At 41.0% G+C, this 23,072-nt stretch overlaps 1 protein-coding gene across 5 annotated transcripts; it reads left to right on the plus strand.

Annotated features, from left to right (window-relative positions):
• Positions 1-7,499: 7,499 nt before the first annotated feature.
• Positions 7,500-23,052, plus strand: LOC110842832 (papilin). 5 transcript variants are annotated; one of them, XM_035847542.1, is made up of 49 exons: positions 7,508-8,497; positions 9,350-9,771; positions 9,838-9,978; positions 10,042-10,192; positions 10,261-10,468; positions 10,528-10,732; positions 10,802-11,109; positions 11,173-11,345; positions 11,418-11,597; positions 11,670-11,885; positions 11,960-12,248; positions 12,310-12,417; positions 12,494-12,759; positions 12,827-13,349; positions 13,408-13,695; positions 13,926-14,042; positions 14,115-14,288; positions 14,355-14,427; positions 14,484-14,671; positions 14,749-14,772; positions 14,846-14,977; positions 15,037-15,084; positions 15,146-15,247; positions 15,325-15,474; positions 15,551-15,622; positions 15,698-15,772; positions 15,842-16,089; positions 16,168-16,273; positions 16,346-16,525; positions 16,622-16,975; positions 17,088-17,261; positions 17,321-17,539; positions 17,616-17,816; positions 17,876-17,912; positions 17,986-18,167; positions 18,238-18,612; positions 18,738-18,944; positions 19,054-19,365; positions 19,566-19,736; positions 19,817-19,912; positions 19,982-20,127; positions 20,206-20,400; positions 20,462-20,615; positions 20,786-20,901; positions 20,977-21,382; positions 21,584-21,853; positions 21,913-21,991; positions 22,150-22,241; positions 22,318-23,052. In XM_035847542.1, the coding sequence occupies exons 1-49, from the start codon at positions 8,330-8,332 to the stop codon at positions 22,410-22,412; spliced, it is 9,216 nt and encodes a 3,071-aa protein (XP_035703435.1). In that variant the 5' UTR covers positions 7,508-8,329; the 3' UTR covers positions 22,413-23,052. The 5 variants fall into 5 exon arrangements, with proteins under 5 accessions (XP_035703438.1, XP_035703435.1, XP_035703436.1 ...); XM_035847543.1 differs by lacking the exon at positions 19,054-19,365; XM_022088663.2 differs by lacking the exon at positions 16,622-16,975 and having other exon boundaries at positions 7,512-8,497.
• Positions 23,053-23,072: the final 20 nt, after the last annotated feature.

The following is a 23,072-nucleotide window of genomic DNA, read 5'->3' on the forward strand; positions in this document are numbered from 1 at the left end:
CTTTAAAGAAAACCATTAACAACCATCGTCCGTCCGTCCATCCATCCATCCATCGACAATTCAACCCACCTGTGAAATGAACTCGGTGATGTGATGTTGTTAACTAAAAGTACTCAAGTGCAGATATACATAAATTCCCATAAGTAAGTTTTGCAGTTCCGTCACATCGCATCACCATATTCTAATGGAAATCAATTGTTTCTTCCTTCCCATTTCGAATCCATTGTTATCTCCACTTCTACTTCTGCCCGTGGTTTGGTTTGGTCTGTGCCTGCATGTTTGTGCACGGATTGGACTCGCAAATCATTGCGAGAAAAATTTAAATGAATCATGTTATCCATCATTTAAAAAGAAACATTTATTAAGTAGCTTCAGCTACTTTATACGAAGACTTTGTCTGTCTGTCTGTCTGTCTGTCTGTCTGTCCGTCTGTCAGCAGGATAACGGAAGAACGGATTGAGATAATCGAAATCGGTTTTCGCCATTATACATATGACCCTAGGGGGAGGATCCTATCAACTTTTGGGGGCAACCGGACCACCCCCCTTGGCGCCAGGGGGTGTGGTCGGGGCAAAATGAGATTTATAGTGCAATTTGATCTATGGATGAAATAGAGTGAAATGAAGTGATCCCGAGTTGTGCCACACCCCCTCTGCGCCAGGGGGTGTGGTCGGAGCAAAATGAGATTTATAGTGCAATTTGATCTATGGATGAAATAGAGTGAAATGAAGTGATCCCGAGTTGTGCCACACCCCCTCCGCGCCAGGGGGTGTGGTCGGGGCAAAATGAGATTTAAAAAAATTGAATCTATAGGTGAAATGGAGTGAAATTGAGTGTTTTCGCGATGTCATGGGAGTGGTTGGGGTGAAGTAGTCTGAAGCTACTTCCGTATGCGCGTTTGCGACGGTTTATTATGCGGCCCGATTTGTTATTATTATTCCATTCCCCGACAAAGGATGAAATGAAATGCAATACATTCTTGTTTTGATTGGTCTTGTTTTGGCGTATGCAGCGTGAAATGTTTGAATTAAAAGGGTTGTAAAAGCCTGAATTGTAAAGACAAAGTCGCTTCTAATTGAAACGGTAAGGGGAAAAATAGTAGGTACAAGATTTTTAAAAAGTTCCGTACGATTCGTAATATGTTTCCATTATCACTATTACGAATTACACAGGAGACGCATTAAAGTTAATGATTTACCACAACACAACAACGGTTTTGCTGATTATTGAAATTGTGTCGGGGTTTTTGTTTGAGATGCGTTTAACACTTATCTGTTGACGAGAGAGGCGTGTGTGTATTTGGAGTTAAAGTGGAGAGACATTTATTTTTTCATAATTTTACGTTTTTGTACAAAATTAGTACTTTTTGGTTACATGCTAAAGTTAATAGTTTACAAAACAAAAATCTCACATAGAAATTTGGTTTGGTTAACTTCAAATCTAAAATTGGATCCAACCTCACAAATTTTATTACTTTCATGAAAAACGTACAAGTTTTACAAGTTTTGCCAAATTCATATTTCTTGTGCTAAATACATTTCTAGCAAATCATCCCTTCCAAAAACAATAACAACGAAATAGGGTTAACTACAATGTGTGTGTGACTCATTCTAAAAAAATACCTCCGTTAAGCCTCTCTTATCCACACATATCTTCACAACATCTTAACATCATACTAGGAAAAACATTAACCACTCTGGAATTCAAAACCATGCCTCATTTTCATAACTGTTCTCAACATCTTGTCATCCTTCCGTCTTTAATTCATCGTGTACGTATTTACTTATGCACCTCAAGCTACTAAATACTTACTGATGTACCTGAGTCCCATCCCTGTGTCAAATTAATTAAGATTTTCTTTCTCCCAACTGCCACTTAGTTTATTCAAAATTCAAAAAAGAGCAGTACGTTATGCAATCGCAATGTCAATAGTATTGAGTTGACATTTATTATTATTATTATTATCATTACGACAGCCAAGGAGGAGACATGCTGCACTTTTCATCTCTTTTTCTTCTTAATCATCAGCGGCCGCGGAAGCCGTGGGGACATTAACATTGAAGGATAGGGGAGGGAGGGGTTTAAATAAGATGGGGAGATGATTGGGACATCGAATAACCGTGGGGACATTGTTACTACGCTTCCGCGGCCACTGTCAATCATCATCACGCGTACCGACCGACGGACCGATGTGTACTTGTGATGAATTGAATAGCGTGACATTATTACGTGCCGGGCAGTTATAATAGTTTTCTTTTTAGCAGTTAGTTTAGTAGTTAGTTGAGCTGTTTAGGATTAGTCGAGGAGATTAATGACCCGCACATTGTATACGAGACAGTATTAACTATAGACGCATAACGTAATGTAACGTAAGGTAACGTAGAAAACACTTTGGCACAAACAGTACAATATTTATCATGTAATAATTTGAGACATGAAAGCATTTGCTAGTGGTCTACTTTTAAGAAGAAAATGGGATGAAATGAACGTGCAAAGATGGGATGGATGTGTTTTTTTATGTAGCTGTACTTGTATTCTATTTCTTATTGTGGATCTACTTATAATTGTGCAAAGGAAAAATGTGAAGAAAAAATTTGCACAAAGTTTATGCAAATTTTGGCTTTTGCTTTACTAAAATTAATCCACTGTACCTATTTAGATTTGATTTTAATGGAAAAATATGTAAAAAAAAATGAATTTATTCCTTTAACCGAATTTTCTTTATACAAATGATTTTCTGATGTAAATAATATAATTCGATGTCAAATGAAGGTATATTTTGTACAGAAGTATTTTTCATACTTTAATTGTAATTTTAGCTAGTGTGAAAGATAAGATTTTTATGTAGTTAAAAATTTAAAAAAATTAAAAAAAAAATTTATAAAAAAAATTTATAAAAAAATTTATAAATGTAACCATGTAATTATTTGATATCAAACAAAACTTGACTTGGAGGAGGAAACGTACACATGAATTTTAGTTTACAAATATATTTTTGCCTGATGAAGAAATTCTGTATGAATATCGAAAGCTTGCAACAATAAATACTTCAAGTTAAAATGTCCTCTGATGCCGATGTAATGGATCAATATATATGTCGAGGATGGAAACATTTAATAAATCAACTAAGACCGCTCTACGGTGGAGCCCTGGTCAAAGATATCCGAAAACTGGAATTCATGTACAAACGTCAAATCCAATTCCACAACAATACAGTATTTTTAAGAAGATGCCAAAAAATGAAAATCATCCCCAGGGGACTTCACAACCAATTCATCACAAAAAAATTTGGCTCAAGGTCTTATTTTACAAAAATTGAAGAAACAAACCAAAAAATCCTCAAAGGACTCATCAAGTCGAATTTTCAAGACCTATACGAAATAGACAAGAAAATATATTCACTCCGGAACCAAATTAGATGTAAATTACCACAATATTGGCATTTGATTTGTCACCTAATAAATCGAACACGACAAAAAACCAATGATTGTATCAGAAATCGGCAAATCAACAAATTCAATACTTTAATGAACGAGAAATTAAGCCTGATAACAAAGGAAAATCCACAAACCATTAAAAAAGTCATCCATAACTTATCATCTCATCCACTCTCGGAGAATGAACAAAAACTACTCTCATTAGGTCTGAATTACTCCCTCCCAATCAAAGACATACGTGTGACAATGATGGATACAGCTGCAATTATTGACTTGAAACTGCACGAGACCGATTTGGAGGAGAGAGAAAAGGAACAAGTCAGAGCCGGAGTATCACACATCATGAAAAAACAAATTAATAGTGGAAACTATATGAACAAAATTGATACTTGGATATCCTCATCGATCAAGTCCCTTACCACAAATAACAACATTTGTATTACTAAGGCAGACAAAGGAAACGCAGTGGTAATTTTGGACAAAAATGATTATAACCAAAAAATGCAGACAATGATCAATGAAGGCCCCTATGATGAACTCATTCAAGATCCTACTCCAGATTTCACAGATTTAATTGAAGTCCACTCAAGTTCATTGAAAACAAATGAAAAGTTATCTGATGCAGAATACTCCAAAATAAATCAAAAAACTCCCAGAGCTCCACTTATCTACGGTGCACCTAAAGTGCATAAACCAGACACACCTCTCCGGCCGGTGGTAGATTTCAGAAGTTCCCCTACATATAATCTTGCAGCAATGTTGTCCAACATTTTGAAGAAAGTAGCCTCGAAACATGAATATACTGTCAAAAATGGAGAAGAATTCGTGAAAGGAATAAAAAATATCAAAATACGACCAGGGGATCAAATGATTTCTTTTGATGTTGTCTCACTTTTCACAAAAGTTCCCATAAAAGAGACCCTGAAAATCATCAAAAAAAGACTTCAAGATTATGATAACCTAAATGAACTGACAAAACTCTCAATCAATGATCTAATGGAGCTGATTAAAATTTGCTTAAAATCCACCTATTTTAAATACAATAGCAAATTTTATCACCAAACTGAAGGTACCGCTATGGGATCCCCCATCTCACCAATAGTCGCAGAAATATTTATGCAAGAATTGGAAAAAAAGCTTGTCAAAAACAATCGCAACATTATCTACTGGCGTAGATTTGTGGATGACGTCTTTGCCATAATAAGGATTCGAAGGAAAAGCCACATTTTAAGTCTAATCAATTCGTTCCATGAATCCATTCAATTCACATTTGAGGATGAACAACAGGGACAATTACCTTTCCTGGATCTCATGCTGTACAAGAAACCGGACAACTCGATTGGTCATCAAATTTACAGGAAGCCTACGCATACAAACTTGTACCTGAATTATCACTCTTTTCATCCCCCGGCACACAAAATTGGCGTAACGGATACCCTGCTGACAAGAGCTTTAAGACTGTCAGATGAAGACCATTTAGAGAATGAAATCAAATACACAATCAAAATCTTGGAAGAAAATAATTACCCACGAAAAATGATTGAATACAGACTGAAGAAAGTCAAAAACAAAATGCAGTATAACAATAACAACAACTCACTAGACGAACCAGTCAAAAGAATTATTTTACCGTGGGCAGGTGAAACCACCACAAAAATTGCACGATTTCTAGAAAGAAAACTAGAAATGAAAATAGGTTACATTCCTGGCCCGAAGTTATCCAGAATGCTAACCAACACTAAAGAGAAACCGAGAACAATAAATTGTGGGATTTATTCAATTCAATGCAGTAATTGTCCAGCAAAGTATATTGGAGAAACAGGACGTGATTATACTACAAGAATTCAGGAACACATTCATGCCATTAGAAGTGGAAATGTAAGATTATCTCCTGTTGCTCTACACATGCATGAACATGAACACAATTTGGACCCAAATTCGTATAAATTAATTCTAAAAGAACCTAGAAGATATTTTCGGAAATTTAAAGAAGCACTGTTCATCAAAAGTACCACTAACAAGATGAACATTTCGAGAGGAGTCGCAGTCAGCCCTATCTGGTCAAGTACACTAACAAACTTTTTAACATATACACAATAGCCCTCAAAGTCCACGTAAAAATTTATAAATGTAACCATGTAATTATTTGATATCAAACAAAACTTGACTTGGAGGAGGAAACGTACACATGAATTTTAGTTTACAAATATATTTTTGCCTGATGAAGAAATTCTGTATGAATATCGAAAGCTTGCAACAATAAATACTTCAAGTTAAAATGTCCTCTGATGCCGATGTAATGGATCAATATATTTTTATGTAGTGTTTTATCTTCAATCTTGCTATTGGGGTAACTTAAGAAATCTCAATTTCCTCTCGTTCTTCTGTACATTTCTTCTCATTGTGTTCCTCCACAAATTCTCCTTACTAAAAAATGGACTCCATCATTCAAGTGTTTCACTTTGAAAGATGCAGTAAAAAAAGAACCGTCAAAAAGAAGAGAGCAATTAGCAATAAAGCTATTATTGCATTGCATACGAATCTCACCTCCTCAGTCAGCCACATTATCTAAACTATCAGCAAGACGCTCATTCCTAGTCGTAAATAAAAGTGTGAGACGAATCTCTCTCCTTCTTCTTCCTTCCCATATTTCAAATTTGCCATTCCATTCTCCAGAAGAAGAACTTTTAGATGAGGATGAGATGCGTGAAAATATTTAAGCAGACGGATGATTCTGCTGCAGAATAAACTGCACTCCAATTAGAGAGATGATGATAAGAATATGTATAATTCCTGCAGCCAACAAATGGAGAAGATTTTGTTCGCGGATGAATCCGATGATGATAATGATGTGTCTGCATTGTTATGATGTTTATCTTTTAAATTAATTCAATTTGCTGGATAGTGCACTCCACTCGGGACACCAGACAGACGTTCACGTAACAAACTCCATCCAGGAAATAATTGTGCAAAGGAGGGAAGAAGAAGATGATAATCAAGTGGGGAAGATTTTTTGCCAGGATTGCATCTTCCAGTCGACTCAAAGTAGTCTTATCTAGCTCGTTGTGGTTGAAGGATCATCAAAATTTTGTAATTTATCAGGATTGATTTTATACTTTTGTAAAATAAGAGTTACACATTTCGGAAGTTCTACTTGTATACCATACCGGATTCTCAACTGTCTCAAGTTGCCTCTGGTGTAATTCAACTTGAGATTAGTTAATGTTAAGATTTCTCTGTTATTTATACCACCGAATCTTAATTCGCAATTATGCTATATATCCTTAATCGTTACCAGGTTTAAGGATCGCAAGATATGTACATATCTACAAAAATTCAGACTTAAAACAATACGTGCATAATATTTCTTTATAAATAATCCACAATTTCATCATCTCAACTAGAAAATTCTCTACAAAAATCGTCCCTCATCCTACATACACCGCCGAGGAACAATAATAAAAAAGGGCCCAATCTCACAATCTGGATGACATAACACAACGTGGTGCCTTCAACAACAAGAAAAAGTGCATCCAAGTCCAGTCCAGTTAACGAGAAAACAGTTACCCGACGCATTGTTCATGCCCTTTTAAGCAACTATCTAACTATATATCGACCAAGGCTGCTGCCCATTTTCTGGACCATTGTTATACTAAATACTTACATAAGTACCCCCACAACGAAGTAACTACTAAGTACCCATTACCACACAGTCATCTCTTCCATGTGCAAGAATTCCTACTTCAGACACACAAAAAACTGAAAAGTCAGCCAAGAAAAAGTTGCTCCTCGAAGGAAACAACAATACAATTCTTCTTCTAATCCGTCCGTCCGTCCAAGAAAGATCCCATTCTCCAGGTCAGTTCGGCCAGCAGGAAAGAAACGATGTCGTCCCTTTTTCATCTCATTCTCTCATTATCTCTCCCTCTTAAAGAGTAATAAGAATAAGAACTGTATGCCTCCTTATACGGTCGGTGTGTACCCCTTGTAACATTCCTTCTTATGCATGTACACCCAATAATTCTGCTGGTTAACTAACTTCCTCCAGTAGTGCTGGATTATTGGTCTCGGTCTCGTCTCATCTCTTCTTTCTCATCATCATTCGCTTATTAGATGAACATGCTGAAGAATTCCGTAGTCCAGTCCATTCCATTCTTCCGACGAGATCTCGTTCTCATTCTTCTTCTTGTCTGACTTTAGTTAGTACTTGTGGTTTTATTAATTTGACTGGAGAATTTTTCTTCAACGTTACACAATACACCATACATTTACATAGATTCAGACTGATGGGAGGTTTTCTATAAAAGTGAGACAAGTGGATGATTCCGATACAGGAAGAAGGAGGACAGGAAACAGCAGCAGTTGTCTCAACTTATCACTCTTCGCAGAATGGACTTATCAAGAGGACAGTGACAGTTGGAAGAATGAGAGACAAAATATAATTCAATTCTCAAAATACATTTGTCTGCCTCTCTCTCTCTCCCATTCATGGATACGAATTAATCCAATCATTCATTTATTCTTCCGCCAATAATTGTATCCAGTCGCCAATTCATCATTCCAGGTCATCCGGAGTGACCACAAAGTGCTAGACGCCATCCGGTTTACATAATACTGTTCAGTCGGCCGGGCTGCGTTGCGTCTCGTGTGTGCAATTTTGTCATCACTTTTTCTTCGTGCGTTGCGTCGTGATGAATACAAATTGGATTTAAAATCTTGATTCGTTTTTTTTCTGAGATCCACGCCCACGATTGAATTGATTTTTTTCAAAAAAATTTTCGTCAACTCTCAGAATCTAAGAAGGGATGGATCAACATCATCACTGACAAAATTTAAGAAAGTGTTAGTTACAATTTCTTCTTGGTGAAAGTTACTACACTCGAATTTGAAGGATGGGGCTGTTGACGAGAGGAGGAGGAATGTGGGTGGTTGTGGTGACTGCAATTGTGTCATGTGTGACCTTATCAGCGATCGTGGAAGGGGCAGTGAAGAAGGGCACCGCGCCCAGCTTGGAGATAGATGATAACAAGACGGAACAGTTGATGGAGTCATTTTCGCAGGTGGGTAATATATTTTTGGTAAAATATTCTTCCAGAAATTTTGTTTTTTAAGAACAAATAAGGAACAAATGAGGAACAAATTTTCATTCTTGTTTTCATGCAATGTCAGAAGGATCATGTTATGTTAGGTAATCCGGTTATGTAATAAAATGTCTATGAATGAAGATGAGCTAAGTACTTCCCATCATCATACATTTCATTATCACGACTAGTTTCCTGTCTTGTGTCGTTTCTTCAGTTCATTCAAACTTGTCAAGTTTTATGAGATGATACTGGACGTTTTTGAATTCACGAAACATTTTCAGATCGATATTATTCGGTAGCATTCTTTTTCCTGAAATGCATGCTGTAAAAACTTTGTCCTTGAAGAATATGCAATTCAAACATTTGCACTTTTTTTCGTGAAACTTTTAATGTTTAATTATTACAGAAAACAAAGTTTGATTTAATAATGCACTTTAGTCGGGCAAAAAACTTGTACATTTTATGCAATTAGCAGTCAGAACAAGCCGTGGCTCAGAATTAATTAGGAATTAATGTTAACAAAGAAATGAGAATGCAAAATTTAACTTTGTTCAGTGTTAGACTCAACGACTCAACAGTTAGTTAATTGCCAGCCAGCTCGGTCAATGTGTCAACTTAAAATTAGATACAAAAAAATGACCAAATTTGCTGAGTAATTAATTAACTAGTAGTTAATAATTTAAATAATTTAAGTAATTATTGGAAAATACACCAATATGCAAACTGTCAGCATTTTTCAATCTATTATTAGTTTCCTCATAAAAATAATCCTGTTTTTCCAATTTCGTCTCCAAACCTGCACAAAATTCTCTTTTCTCTTTCCACCAGTCAAACCATATCGACGATGAGGAGGGTGACCACCCCCACAAAATCCGACACCATAATAATCGCCATAACCATCACCACCACCGGAGGAAGAAGGGTCACGCCCCCCTTTCTCTCCCCCCGTTGGACCACGTCGCCCCCATTGACGATCTCCTACCGCTCTACCCGAAAAACATTTCTGAAGAAACTCTGGCCGACCTGAGGAGACTGAAACGTCAATACTTTTCCAACTATGAAGACCCCTACGGTTCACCCCATCATCAGTCCTCATCCGCGACAAAACCGCAATTCTACGTCACCGAAGACGGTTCCGAATGGCGTGACGATGGTCGGAGGAGTGACGAATGGTCATCACCGAGTCAATGTTCTCGCAGTTGTGGGGGCGGTGTGGCCATGCAAGAGCGGATTTGTCGAGATCCTCTAAGGTTGAGATAAATAATTAATTGAGGTCAATTATTTTATGGGTGACTGTAACCTGACCTTTTTCATAGACCGGACGGATCCTGCAGCGACGGTGGGTCGAAACGATTCTATTCCTGCAATACGCACGCTTGTCCCGGCGGTGACGACGACTACAGGGCTGAACAGTGTGCCGCTTTTAACACGGTGCCTTTCGAAGGGCGATATTACAAGTGAGTGTGCTCATATTTACATATCAAACGTATGGAAAAGTATTTTCAATGAACTTAATTTAGATGGGTCCCCTACACCAAAGCGCCCAACAAGTGCGAACTGAACTGCATGCCGGAAGGGGAGCGGTTTTACTATCGACACAAAAGACAAGTTATCGATGGGACGAACTGCGACGATGAGAATAAACACGTCTGCGTTGATGGGAAATGTTTAGTAGGCTCTTATCAATTGTACCCGCGCAAGATAACCGATCATTTATATATTTTATTTCCGCTGTATAGCCGGTCGGTTGCGATAATGTGCTTGGATCACGAGCCAGGGAGGATAATTGTCGCAAGTGTGGCGGCGACGGGGTCGGGTGTCACACGGTGCAGGGGACGTTCGACTCTAACAATAATTTGCAGGTGGGATACAACGACGTCCTTCTCATCCCGATGGGCGCCACGAATATCCTCGTCAAGGAGAAGAAAGCGTCCAACAATTATCTGGGTAATTAATTAATATAATTAATTGTAGTATCCATATTTATGTAAATTTCTTCCTTCCAGCCATCCGTAACACGTCGAACCATTACTACCTCAATGGAAATTGGCGAATAGATTTCCCTCGAGAACTTGCCTTCGCCTCCACCATTTTCCACTATGAACGGAAGCCACACTCGTTTTTTGCCCCCGAATCCATCCGTGCCACCGGCCCCATCTCCGAAGCCATCTACATTGTCGTCCTCTACCAAGAATCTAACCCTGGGATCGAGTACGACCTTTTTTGACCTTTAAAATAAGCAGTTATTTCACCAATAATCCAATCTTCTCTCCATTTTAGGTATGAGTACTCCATTTCCGACAAAGAGAATCAGATCGCTTTCACCACCCCGGGCTCCTATTATTGGATATACGACGAGTTCACCCCCTGTTCCGCCACCTGCGGAGGTGGTTATCAACAAAGGTACGTCTACTGCGCTAAGAGGACCGAGGAGAGTATCGAGTACGTTGAAGAACACTTGTGCGACGCGAGTGGGACACACAAACCGGCTGCACAGCAGCTCTGCAACACGCAACCTTGTCCTCTTCGCTGGTACGAGGGCGCCTGGGAACCTTGCTCGGCGAAATGTGGCTCGAACGAGACTGGAGGTAGACAAAAGTGTATTATTATCTTCGTAGATTTATTAATCTATTAATAATTGTTTATTTTAGTTCAATATCGGACCGTTTTTTGCGAGCAGTCCATTCAAGGCTCCTCCGCCATTGTGCATGACGAGACACGCTGTGAGTCAGAGGTCGGACCTCGGCCGGAGAATGGGCGTCGGTGCACGGGCGAGGTGGAAGGAGGCATTTGTGCTTCATGGCATGAAGGAGAGTGGAGTTCGGTATAGTTTTTGCACTATTATTTTTTACATACCTATGTATAAATTAATTATATCATGATAATTACTAATTAGTGTTCATCTCTTTGTGGCGACGGATGGGAAACGAGAACGGTGAGGTGTCACGCCAAGAAGGACAATGTCACCACCGTTTATGAAGATTCTCACTGTTCCGACGAGAAACCGGAGGATAGGAAGCCGTGCTATTTACAACCGTGCGAAGGTGTGGATTGGATTAGTGGGCCATGGTCTGGTGTAAGTTTCGTTATATTGAAGTTTTTTAGTTACAAGAAATTATTTGAGTATACAAATTATTGTACTTTTTAGTGCAAGGCAAGTGCTGACCCTTGCGACGACAAGCTTAACCCCGTCGAAACTCGGCAAGTATACTGTTCCTCTGCCAAAGGGAAAGTTTATGGGGACGAATTTTGCCACGACTACCGGAAACCGAACGCTTCTCGAGATTGCGAAGGGGGCGAGTCTTCCACCGAAGCTAGTGCGAATAAATGCCAATACGCCTGGTTTGCAATGCAATGGGGAGAGGTAATCATAATTAATACCTAATTTAATTAACATATGGAATTTAACTAGTTAATATCCTTCATCTGCACGCATAGTGCCTCCTAACTAGCTGCACCTCCTCGGACAACACGACCGGTCAGATCAAAGGACAACGACAACGGCTCGTATTTTGCGGGACGATTTCATCCGGCTCCGTCACCATTGTGGAAGACGAGGAAAAATGTAACGAGACGAAAAAGTACGACGCCACGGAGCCATGCGACATCGACGAGGACTTTATCCGTTCTGAATGTTTCGAAAAATCTGCCTGGTTCACCGGCCCTTGGAGTAAATGTTCTAAAAACTGTGGGGCGGGAACAAGGTCACGACAAGTCATTTGCATGGGTAATAAAATTATTAAAGATTATTAATCATTCCTCGAAACTAAATGATGCTTGATTAACAGTTGGTAACGATTCTACCACGGACGTAACGAAATGCGGGGAAGAATCCCTCGTTTTCGCGTCGGAAGATTGCACTGGAGAGGATTGTGATACCGCTGCAGCGACGGGAGGTAAATTTCCGAACATAATTCATACAAGAAATTTAAACCCAACAAAAACTGATTACATGTATTTCTTTGTGCTTAGACGAAATGATATCCGTCTCTTCAACGGCAATGTCGGCATCAAGCACGCCCAAATCCGCCGACGACCTTGGAAGGATGGAACCCGGCGTGGACTGCGAGCCCGACTACGAGGACGAATATTACTACAACTATGAGCTTGAAGGGTCCGGAACAACGGAGGGAATGGAGGAATCCACCACCACTGAAGAGATGACCACTACGACCGATGACGACATGATGATGACAAGCACGGAAGAAGCGAGCGGGGATGATATGGGATCTGGAGAGGTGGGGAGACTGAATTTATTAATGAAGGGTAAATTGCTTATCATTTAATTGCTTGCCCACCCACCAGGACGTCATTTCCGGGGACACTTCGGCCAGCGGGGAATCACCGGAGGATGACGAAATGGGTAAGACCACGACCGGCTCCGATGCCCTCATTACTCCTGACGATCTCACGACCGGCTCCGGTTCTGGAGATTCTTCTACTGACTCTTCCACTTCTACTTTGTCTTTATCCACTACTACTTCTTCTTCCACTGGAGAAACTACTTCTTCCGACATGTCGACAACTGGCGACGATACGACCACCACAGAGGCAATGTCGACAACGACGGAAGAGATGAGTACGACGACAGAAGAGATGGAAACAACCACAACAGAAGAACCCACCACCACGACGGAAGAGCCTACAACAACAACAACTGAAGAACCTACAACAACAACGGAAGAACCCACGACGACAACAGAAATGGAAACGACTACGACTGAAGAACCAACAACAACAACTGAGGAAATGTCGACCACGACTAAGGAAATGTCGAGCACGACTGAAATGGACGGGTCGACGACAACAGGCGCCTCCACGACGACCGGTAAGGGGAATTTACACCGATTTTAATCCAGCAAATGTGCATTATTTGTTTCTTCCAGGCGAGTCCACCACTTCCACGACTATAGAACCTGATTACGAGAATGTGCAAGCCATTCCTGCAAAACTTGAATCCAACGATACGGCCGGTTCTGGTGACGAAATGTCAGGGTCAGGTTCTGGTGATGATGACGTCCTCGAACCGTTGGAGGATGATGACGGCGACACTTCGGGTTCTGGATCTGGCGACGAAGAAATCATGTCCACAACGACAGAGGAGGCAGGAAGTGGTGATGATGAAATGTCGGGATCGGGAGAAATGCCGGAAGGTCTTACGGGAACGAGTGAAGGTTTCTCCAGAACTAAAAAAATGTCAAAAAAGTGTATGTCTTTGTCCTGGCCAATTGTCTCGAAACGCTTAAATTTATTTCATCCTTTATAATTTTTTTCAGTTCATCTTTTCCTTAAGTTTTTATTTTCATAAAAATTATTGTGCATTTTAATGTGAAGCTTTATGTTTGTGAAAACTTTACTCATGCAGAACGAATTGTTCTTAACTGATTCACTCTCTTATCTCCAGCCCCACGAACCACCCTGGAACAAGCCCTCACAACCGAGATGAAACTTCCAAAATGTCCCCCGCGTCCTAAACCGATCTCTGAAAAGTCCAAGAACTGTTCCACCTCGACATTTGGTTGTAAGTAAACAATTCCTTAAATAGTTATTTAAATTATCTTCTCGCCAATTTCTTTCGTCATTCTTTTTGCAGGTTGTCCCGATGGACTCAATCCAGCCACGGGACCATTCGGAGCAGGTTGCACGAATCCAAAGACCTGTACGGAAACAAAATTCGGCTGTTGCGAAGATGGGGTTACGCCAGCCCAAGGAAAACTCAAACTTCGAGGCTGTCCGATGCCTGACTGTGAAAAATCCCTTTTTGGATGTAAATATACAATTATTTGACACATCATTATCTTCTCTGTAATATCTACATGTTATCCTTGATAAGGTTGTACTGATGGAAAAACGCCCGCAGAAGGAAACGACTTTCTCGGATGCGAGAAACATTGCGCGGAAACTGAGTAAGCTTTTTTATGAAAAATTATGAAATCTATTTATGACAATTGTAAATGCCCAGGTTCGGCTGTTGCCCGGATGAAAAGACTCCTAAAAAAGGTCCCAAAGGGAAAGGTTGCCCTAAAATTAAGTGTGAAGACACTCGATACGGCTGCTGTCCCGGAGAAGACAAGGAAATTGCGACCGGACATCGCTACGAAGGTTGTAAAGAGATCAACAAGAAGAACTGCACGGCCAACTTCTTTGGGTGTAAGTTAACAATTGATCTGCCTGCAAAAGTGTCATATTCATGCTTCCGTATTAACAATTATGCCATTTTTTTACAGGTTGTTTGGACGGAAAGACTGCGGGTGGGTTTAAAAACATCCAATTTTTCTAAATTCCTCAAAAACTTGTCTTAATTTTTTCACTAATTTCCTCCAGCACTTGGCGAGAAGGAAGAAGGCTGTCCAGAAATGCCTCCATGTGTCTCGGAAAAGTTTGGCTGTTGCGAGGACGAAGTCACCTCTGCTCACGGACCGAACAAGGAAGGATGCTGTCTCAGCAGTCAATTTGGTAAATGTTTTCAAATTTTGATTTGTGAAAATTTGTACTTATGATTTTTGTATCTGAAGGATGCTGTCCCGATAATATTCAACCCGCTACCGGATACAATTTGGAAGGTATTAGATAACTTAAAATTTTAAAATCACAATTTTGCACATACTAAATTCTACTATTTAGGATGCACATGTAAAAACTCGCTCTACGGTTGTTGCCCGGATAATTCGACCGCTGCCCGTGGACCTGGTGGCGACTGCGGCTGTAAATTTTCCGAACACAACTGTATGCACATACATAATTTTTTCATATTGAAAATCTGAATACTTTTTTTACGAATATTTGATATCATATTTTCATAGGTTGTCCTGATGGCTACACGGCTGCGAACGGGTCCAACTATGAAGGCTGTCCCTGTGCCACGTACCAATTCGGCTGTTGCCCAGATGGCGAATCTGTCGCGAAGGGACCAAACAAGGAGGGCTGTGGTTGCGAATTTACGGAATTTGGCTGTAAGCGAACCATTATTTTCGTCATGCATTGCTCTAATTTATTCCTTAATTGTGCATGTTCGAAACAAATTACAAGGTTGTCCCGATCGAAGAACGCCTGCCGCAAAGAAAGACGATTCCTGCGGGTGCGAGAGCTCATGGTTTGGTTGTAAGTAAAACTACGTACTAAATTTACATCAGATTGACTTAATTTTTCTAACCATTCTCATCCATTACAATAAAGGTTGCCCTGACGGAAACACGGAAGCCAAAGGAGAAGATTTCGAAGGATGCGAAGAGATTCCAATTAAACCTGGAGGTAAAAAAAACATTAATAAACATTATCCATCTCGATACAACTCATCAACTCAATAAATAAAATCGTCAGATGTCTGCGGTCTCGACAAGGAGCGAGGTTCTTGTCGCAACTTTACGGTCAAATGGTTTTTCGACATGGAGTATGGCGGCTGTTCTCGCTTCTGGTGGGGCGGCTGTGATGGAAATGGAAATCGTTTCGCCACCCAGGACGAGTGCAAGTCTGTCTGTGTCGAACCCGAGGGGAGAGATGCCTGCTACCTGCCTCAAGTTCCAGGACCGTGCGAGGGCTACTATCCCTCCTGGTATTATGATCCGCAGGTGAGCGATGGAGCAAAATTGTACCGATTTATTCCAATATTCATCTTGTTTATGCTTAATAATTGCTTCAAAATCTAGAGAGAAATGTGTCTCCAATTCGTGTACGGAGGCTGTCTCGGCAATAACAATAGGTTCGCGACGAGAGAACTTTGCGAAAACAATTGTCTCATGCCTGATCGTATCGGTGAGTGAATCGAACTAATTACAAATGACCGAAATTCCAATCAACACACAAATAAACGCCATATTTTCTTAGATGCTTGTGATCAGCCCAAGACTGAAGGTCCCTGCAAAGGGAACTACACTCGCCACTTTTTCGACAAAGAGGGAGAATCATGTGTCGAATTCCAATACGGAGGATGCAAAGGGAACAACAACAACTTCCTCACGGGACGAGAATGTGAACAACGGTGCAGTCAAGAGGGCAGAATTCGAGGTAAACTCATCAGTGTGATTAATTAATTAATTCATTATCTGTAAATGTCTCATTATGTCATCACGCTTTCCGTGTTGTCCTTGTATATTGTCCCAGCCGTCTTAGAACAATGTACTCAACACCCCGGTGAAAACAGGGCGAGTAGAACAAGTAGTAACGTCACGATAAAATCGCTCAACGCTCCATTCGTCATATCTCCGGATGACGAGCAGTGCAAAGGGGCCGATTTGATCCGCTGGTATTACGATATCCAGGCCGGAACTTGTCTCCGCTTTACGTACGACGGCTGTGGCAACTCCAATTCGAACATGTTCGTCTCAAGGGCAGAGTGCTTATCAATTTGTGCAAATAGTTCGCTAGCCACGCCACATCCGAACCTGTTGGGAACTTCAGAGTGGGTTTTGCCATACACGGCGACCACCACGAAAGGGAAGGGGTCAAGTAATAGGAGTGAGTGTAGTCTTAGTCGGTTATTAAATAAAAGCTTGCTTTGCATGTCGCATTTTAAATTCGAAATTTTACTCTCAATTTGCTAACCCTTTTTCTTGTGACACATATTTAGATTCCTGCTTCCTCCCTCGAACTTCTGGACCCTGTGGGGAAAAATTGGCCCGCTGGTACTACGACACTCACGAGCAGCGTTGCGTCCCATTTTACTATGGGGGCTGTCAAGGAAATGCGAATAGGTTCACGACCCTGGGCGAGTGCGAGAAGTCTTGTCCAGCTGCACTCTTGGGTAAACCGATCCCGTTTTAGTTTTAAAATACCAATTTGTAATTAATGGCGAAATTACAGCCGAAAACACTTGTCTGCAACCTCCCGCCGTCGGAGATTGCGCCTCTTATACGGAACGCTACTATTACGACCCGTACGAGGGACGCTGCAAAGCCTTCGTGTATTCAGGGTGTGGTGGCAACTCGAACAACTTTATGCTCGTGGACGACTGTAGGAACAAGTGTGAGCGAAGCTACATCCCCCAACCGGTCGTCACTACGCCCAACGAATTCAACACGGGTAGAAAAAATTATGACATACAAATTATCTATTACAATTTGTACCAATATGCTAATGAAATGACACCTCTTTCCAGCTCACTGTTTCCAAGCACCTGCTGATCAAAACGAGTGTTACGGTTCTGACCCTTCGAACACTCAAGTGAAATGGTTTTACGACAATCAGGACGGAGTTTGCAAACAATTCCGCTGGTATTCTGACTGCGACGCGCACAAACGAGGTCTCAACAGGTTTGATAACCGACAAGAGTGTGAAGATCGCTGTGAACAAGCGCAAGGTATCCATTGATCAATTAGTAAATTGTGAATTGATTATTAAAGAAGTTTTTTTTGACAGATTTGTGTTCCCTCCCGCAAGTACAGGGTCCGTGCAGGTACTTAAAAACATTGCATTTTTGTCCATTGCATCGTTGATTTATTTATATTTAAAAAATACTACTTATTCAGCGGCGCCTTCCCACAATACTTTTACGACACTGACACCGACACTTGTCAACTCTTCGAGTACGGCGGCTGTCAAGGGAATGGGAATCGATTTGATACCATTGTCCAGTGTGAACAACGTTGTCGCAAGACACCCGATCAAGGAGGGCGTGTCGACAGTCACGATCCGTACGGACGTGGTCAAGGTGCTTACTTAGGCAATATAAGTTAACCTTACTTCGACCTCTGTCATAATGTGACCATACATAATTCTAGACCCCTACGCCAACGTCCCCCGTCCCGACCAGGCCGAAGAGGAACGTCGCCGCGCAGAAGACGAGGAACGTCGTAGAGCCGAATACTATGCGGAATACGAACGCCAACGCCAAGCTGAGGATGAACGTCGCCGTCAGCAGGAAGAGGACGGAGGTTCCGTTGTCCCAACTACTGTCGCCCCCTTCATCGAACAAGAAGAGATCTGCTCCCTTCCCATGGAAATTGGACCTTGCCGCGCCTCCATGCCGGCCTTCTTCTACGATGCCAGGACACGTAAATGCTCCGCCTTCATTTACGGTGGCTGTTCCGGAAATGCGAATCGATTCGAGACTGAGGAAATGTGTGAACGACAATGCGGACAATTCAGAGGGGAAGGTGACACCACTAAAAAAAATTTTAATTAATTTTAGTTTGCAGAGAGCTTTTTTATTTTTATCAGCTTTTTAAAAAAAATCTATACTATTGCATGACCTCTTCTTGACCTTCGCTTTTCTGTATAGACGTTTGTAGAATTACCCAAGCAGATCCGGGCCCTTGTCGGGCACGAATTCAGAAATGGTACTTTAACCCCAACGAGCGCAGCTGTCAGCAATTTAATTACGGGGGATGCGCTGGAAATGGAAATCGCTTTTCTTCCCGAGAAGAATGCGAGTCGGTTTGTCACTCAAGGTCGGAAATGATTGCGAACGACACGATTTCCGGGGCTGGTAATTATTATTCTAATTAATTAACTAATTAATGAATGTCTGCATTTCAACCGTATCGAGAAAATCTCTGCTTATCGATTAATCCATGTTAACCGCTTATTATTGTTAGCAATTTGTCGTCTAAACGCGGACACTGGTCCATGTACCGATGCCTACAAGCGGTGGTACTATGACTGGGAGCAGAATACGTGTCTCGCCTTCAGTTACGGAGGCTGCGCTGGAAACCTCAACAGTTTCAAGAGCTTCGACTCTTGCCTCAATTATTGTCAGCGAGCTCTGCAGTACGAATACAGGTCCAATGACACGCCACGTCTGAGCAGATCGAGGTTGCCAGAGGACCAGGAAGTTGATCAAGGTCATGACGATAGGGGTGACCAAAATGGGGCAGCCCAGCACGGTGGACAAGACGAGAATGGACATGGTCAGTTTTTTACCAGCAGCACCATCGTCACTGCACCACCACCAGCACGACCACACCACGTCCCTGCACTAATTATTTAATTCTCTGCACTTTTAATAATTTCTGTATTATATTTCGCCAAATTTTACTCTTTATCTGCACAAATCTAATCTTGTCTGCTCCAAAATATGTCATGTTTTGCATTTTTTTCTCCCTCACAGAGAACGAGATTGGTCTGGACGAGTGCAGTGACCAGCTTGCCTACTGTAAGACGCTACAGTGTCCGTACGGCGTTGAGAAGGTTGACGCTGATGGTGCACTCTGTCCACAATGTGAATGTCGCGACCCTTGTAGAAATTTCCCTTGCGAGGACGACGAGCAGTGTGCAGTGGGTGAGTTTGTGTTTTGTAGTTAATTAATTGCATAATTCTCATTAAATTCTCATTTTATCATTACTATTGAATTTAATTAGATATCGTTGGCACCATTTCCAAGCCACACGTCACCCATGGGCGACACTCCTACGGCCTATCACACCAAGCCAGCTTCCGTCCAGTTTGCAGGAAACGTATGAAAACATAAAATATTTTAACCCATTTTCGACCAAGTTGTATTAATTATTTCGCCTTTTTTGCAGAAAATAAGAACGGAGAGTGTCCAAGTTTATGGAACGGAGGTTCTCGAGCCGGTATCTGTGCTCAAGAGTGTGGTTCAGATGCGGATTGCATGGCTGACCTGAAATGTTGCTCGAACGGATGTGGCACGAGTTGCATGGTTCCACAGGTAACCAAATAAATAGCAAATTAATGTTGTCATCTATTGGTAGATGGTTAAATTAAAATTAACATTATTATTTTCTAGTCTGAAGTATCCCCTGACTCTCATCTGCCCCCATCGCCCCTCTCTCCCACTGGAATCAATCGAAACGAACAACCTGCCCGGATTTTGTCTACATTGACCGAAGTTGAAGTTGAGGAGGGAAGTCTGGCCAGTTTAGAATGTCTCTGTCGCGGAAATCCTCTACCCCAAATCAGTTGGAGATTCAACAATGCAGAGGTGATCACAATTTCATGCATGCTTTTGATCAAAAGACGAAATTTACCAATTTTTCTCCCAGGTTTCCGTTGATTCTGGCCGCTTCCGAGCACTCCAAGACGGCTCCGTCCTCCAAATTGTGGGTGTGTACAGAAGAGACGAAGGAATTTATACGTGCGTCGCAGATAACGGGATTGGTCGACCGGCAACGTTAGACATTACTTTAGTCGTTAATGGTATGTATGTAATGGAACTAAATATCCATGCTCATCCAAAAACTACCAAAAATTTTCGAAGTTGAAATTTCGACAAAAAGTACTCGCAAAATTTTAACATTTCATTAACGACTTTCTCTATGTCTCTCTTATTTTCCTCTTTTCCTCAATTCACGTCACCCATCCTTCAGACCCAACGCCACATCAAGCATCCATCGTCGAAGAGGACACAGAACCCAATGTCATCGTTTCTCTCGGAAGTGCGGCGTCCCTCCGTTGTTTCGCCATGGGCTGGCCACGACCCTCAGTAATTAACAGTTTAACCTTCTTACCGTAGTTTCTAATGTTAGTTTAGCAACTTCCTCGCTATTTGTCATCTTAGGTCACTTGGTGGAAGGGCGAAAAGATGTTACCCTTCTCTTCTGAACGGTATGAACAAATGCGCGACTACAGTCTCTTAATTCGCCTCGTTTCCCTCCGTGACTTGGGACCGTACACATGTCAAGCGTACAACGGTCAAGGAAAGGCGGCCAGTTGGACGGTCACAGTACAAACGATGGGTCCCGTTTCCACCTCACCGACCGGAGAGGATAGAGAATTTCTCCAGTATGTCATTTCCGGGGCGAGGAGGCCGGTCTATGTGGGTGGCAACTTTACAGGGGCTGGAGGAAGAGGACGACCAGGACAGCAACCACCGCCTTATCAATCCCCTGCTGTCAGACCGCCATGGCCCGGCGCGGTGTCCACCACAACGACAACGGAGAGGAGCATCGTACCAAATTATCTTGGTAATGGATGGAACAACAGTGTTGTCGCCGTCGATATCGTGTTGTCTGCATCGTCATCGTCCCGCTTTACCAAATCTGTATTGTATTTTACTGTCCTGACCATAAAATACTGTCCGCTTTATTATTTTTTTTACTAATTATAATATGTCGATTATTTTGTTTGGTTTATAATTTTTTGTCATTAATTTGTCTCGCACTCAGTTCCTCTACGGACCTCAATAAAGATGGATAAACTCCTCTACCCCGTCGGAAACGATATTGTCATCCCCTGTGAAGTCGAAGGTTACCCCCAGCCCAGCGTCCATTGGTTCCATGAAGACGTCCCAGTCGAATCAGACGACCGGGTCAGAATATTCAACCAGAACGAGCTCCGAATTTTCAACTCGACCACGCAAGACGCCGGATCTTATCGGTGCGACGCTGTCAACGAGTATGGATCGTCATCGTCATCGGTTACAATTTCAGTTGAAGGTAAATCTGCAAATCTATCGGCATCGGGGATGAACAATAATTTCAAACATTTTCTGCAGGTGTCTATCTCCACCCGAATTGCACGGATAATCCATTCTTTGCCAATTGTAAACTTATCGTGAAAGCGAACTATTGCACGTATGAATATTCAATTAATTTTTATTATAAACACATATGAAGACATACAATCGTGCATTCATTCGTATATGGATATTCATATATATTTATGTAGTAATGTCAAATACATATGAATTTATTTGAGACTCTTTACTGCAATATTACAATATTTATTGCAGGAATAAATACTATGCGAGATTCTGCTGTAAATCGTGCACCCTTGCCGGGCAGTTACCTCAGTATGGACCACATTTACACGAATTTGGACAAGGTAACGAATCCACAAGTCATTAATTATATTCTAATCAGTTAAAAACTATTAAATTAATAAATTTTCTCTCGCGCAGCATATTTCCGCCGTGGTCAGGTAGAATATGCCCCCACTAATTTACAGAGTGACCGTACCTCAAACTCGCGAGGGGTTCATAATCAAGTCAGCTAGAACTTTGTAGCAAATACGTGTAGCTCATTTAAAAAATAATAATTTACTTTAATTGGTTCACTTTGTTTAATGTCTAAACCTTTGTAATGCACATACATACATGTACTTAAGACCAAAAATGTTTTAGCCCATAAGAATTAATTAATTACCCGTGATTTTAAATGTGTTCAGTTATCAATCAATCAATCAATCAATCAATAATTTGGATTAATTATTTTATACGGTGACCATTGACCATATCAAAAATATAATTTGTTCCTTTTCTCTCATACCTCAAATGTGTATAAGTATTAACAAAATATTATGTGCGTTTTAATCCTTTATTATAACTTAATTACCTATTTAATTAATCTATGTAGATTAATTAATGGTAGTTTACCCTACCATGTACCGCACCGTTTACATTTATCGTTAGAGAGAGCTTGTTTTTTGTGATGTACTCTACTTTGTAAAAATAGTATGCAAATTATATATGTGTACACGCTTTAAAGAACAATTATAAATATAACTCTAATCTAATCAAGGGCATAATTTGCATTTATAACATTCCCCGGGGAAAGCTTTCTAATAAAATAAATCTGACATTAACATTTTGTGGACGATCAACGATGTAGAGTGTGTCAGACCTTGGGATGTGAAACTTGTGTACCAAATTCATCT

Source organism: Folsomia candida, unplaced genomic scaffold, assembly GCF_002217175.1.
Source record: "Folsomia candida strain VU population unplaced genomic scaffold, ASM221717v1 Fcan01_Sc002, whole genome shotgun sequence".
NCBI classification, from domain to species: domain Eukaryota; kingdom Metazoa; phylum Arthropoda; class Collembola; order Entomobryomorpha; family Isotomidae; genus Folsomia; species Folsomia candida.

Coding starts and splice junctions, on each gene's coding strand:
- LOC110842832 (XM_035847542.1), top strand. CDS start 8,330: ATGGGGCTGTTGACGAGAGGAGGAGGAATGTGGGTGGTTGTGGTGACT. Junction 12,418..12,493: donor TACCGCTGCAGCGACGGGAG/GTAAATTTCCGA, acceptor CTTTGTGCTTAG/ACGAAATGATATCCGTCTCT. Junction 17,540..17,615: donor GCCCAACGAATTCAACACGG/GTAGAAAAAATT, acceptor ACCTCTTTCCAG/CTCACTGTTTCCAAGCACCT.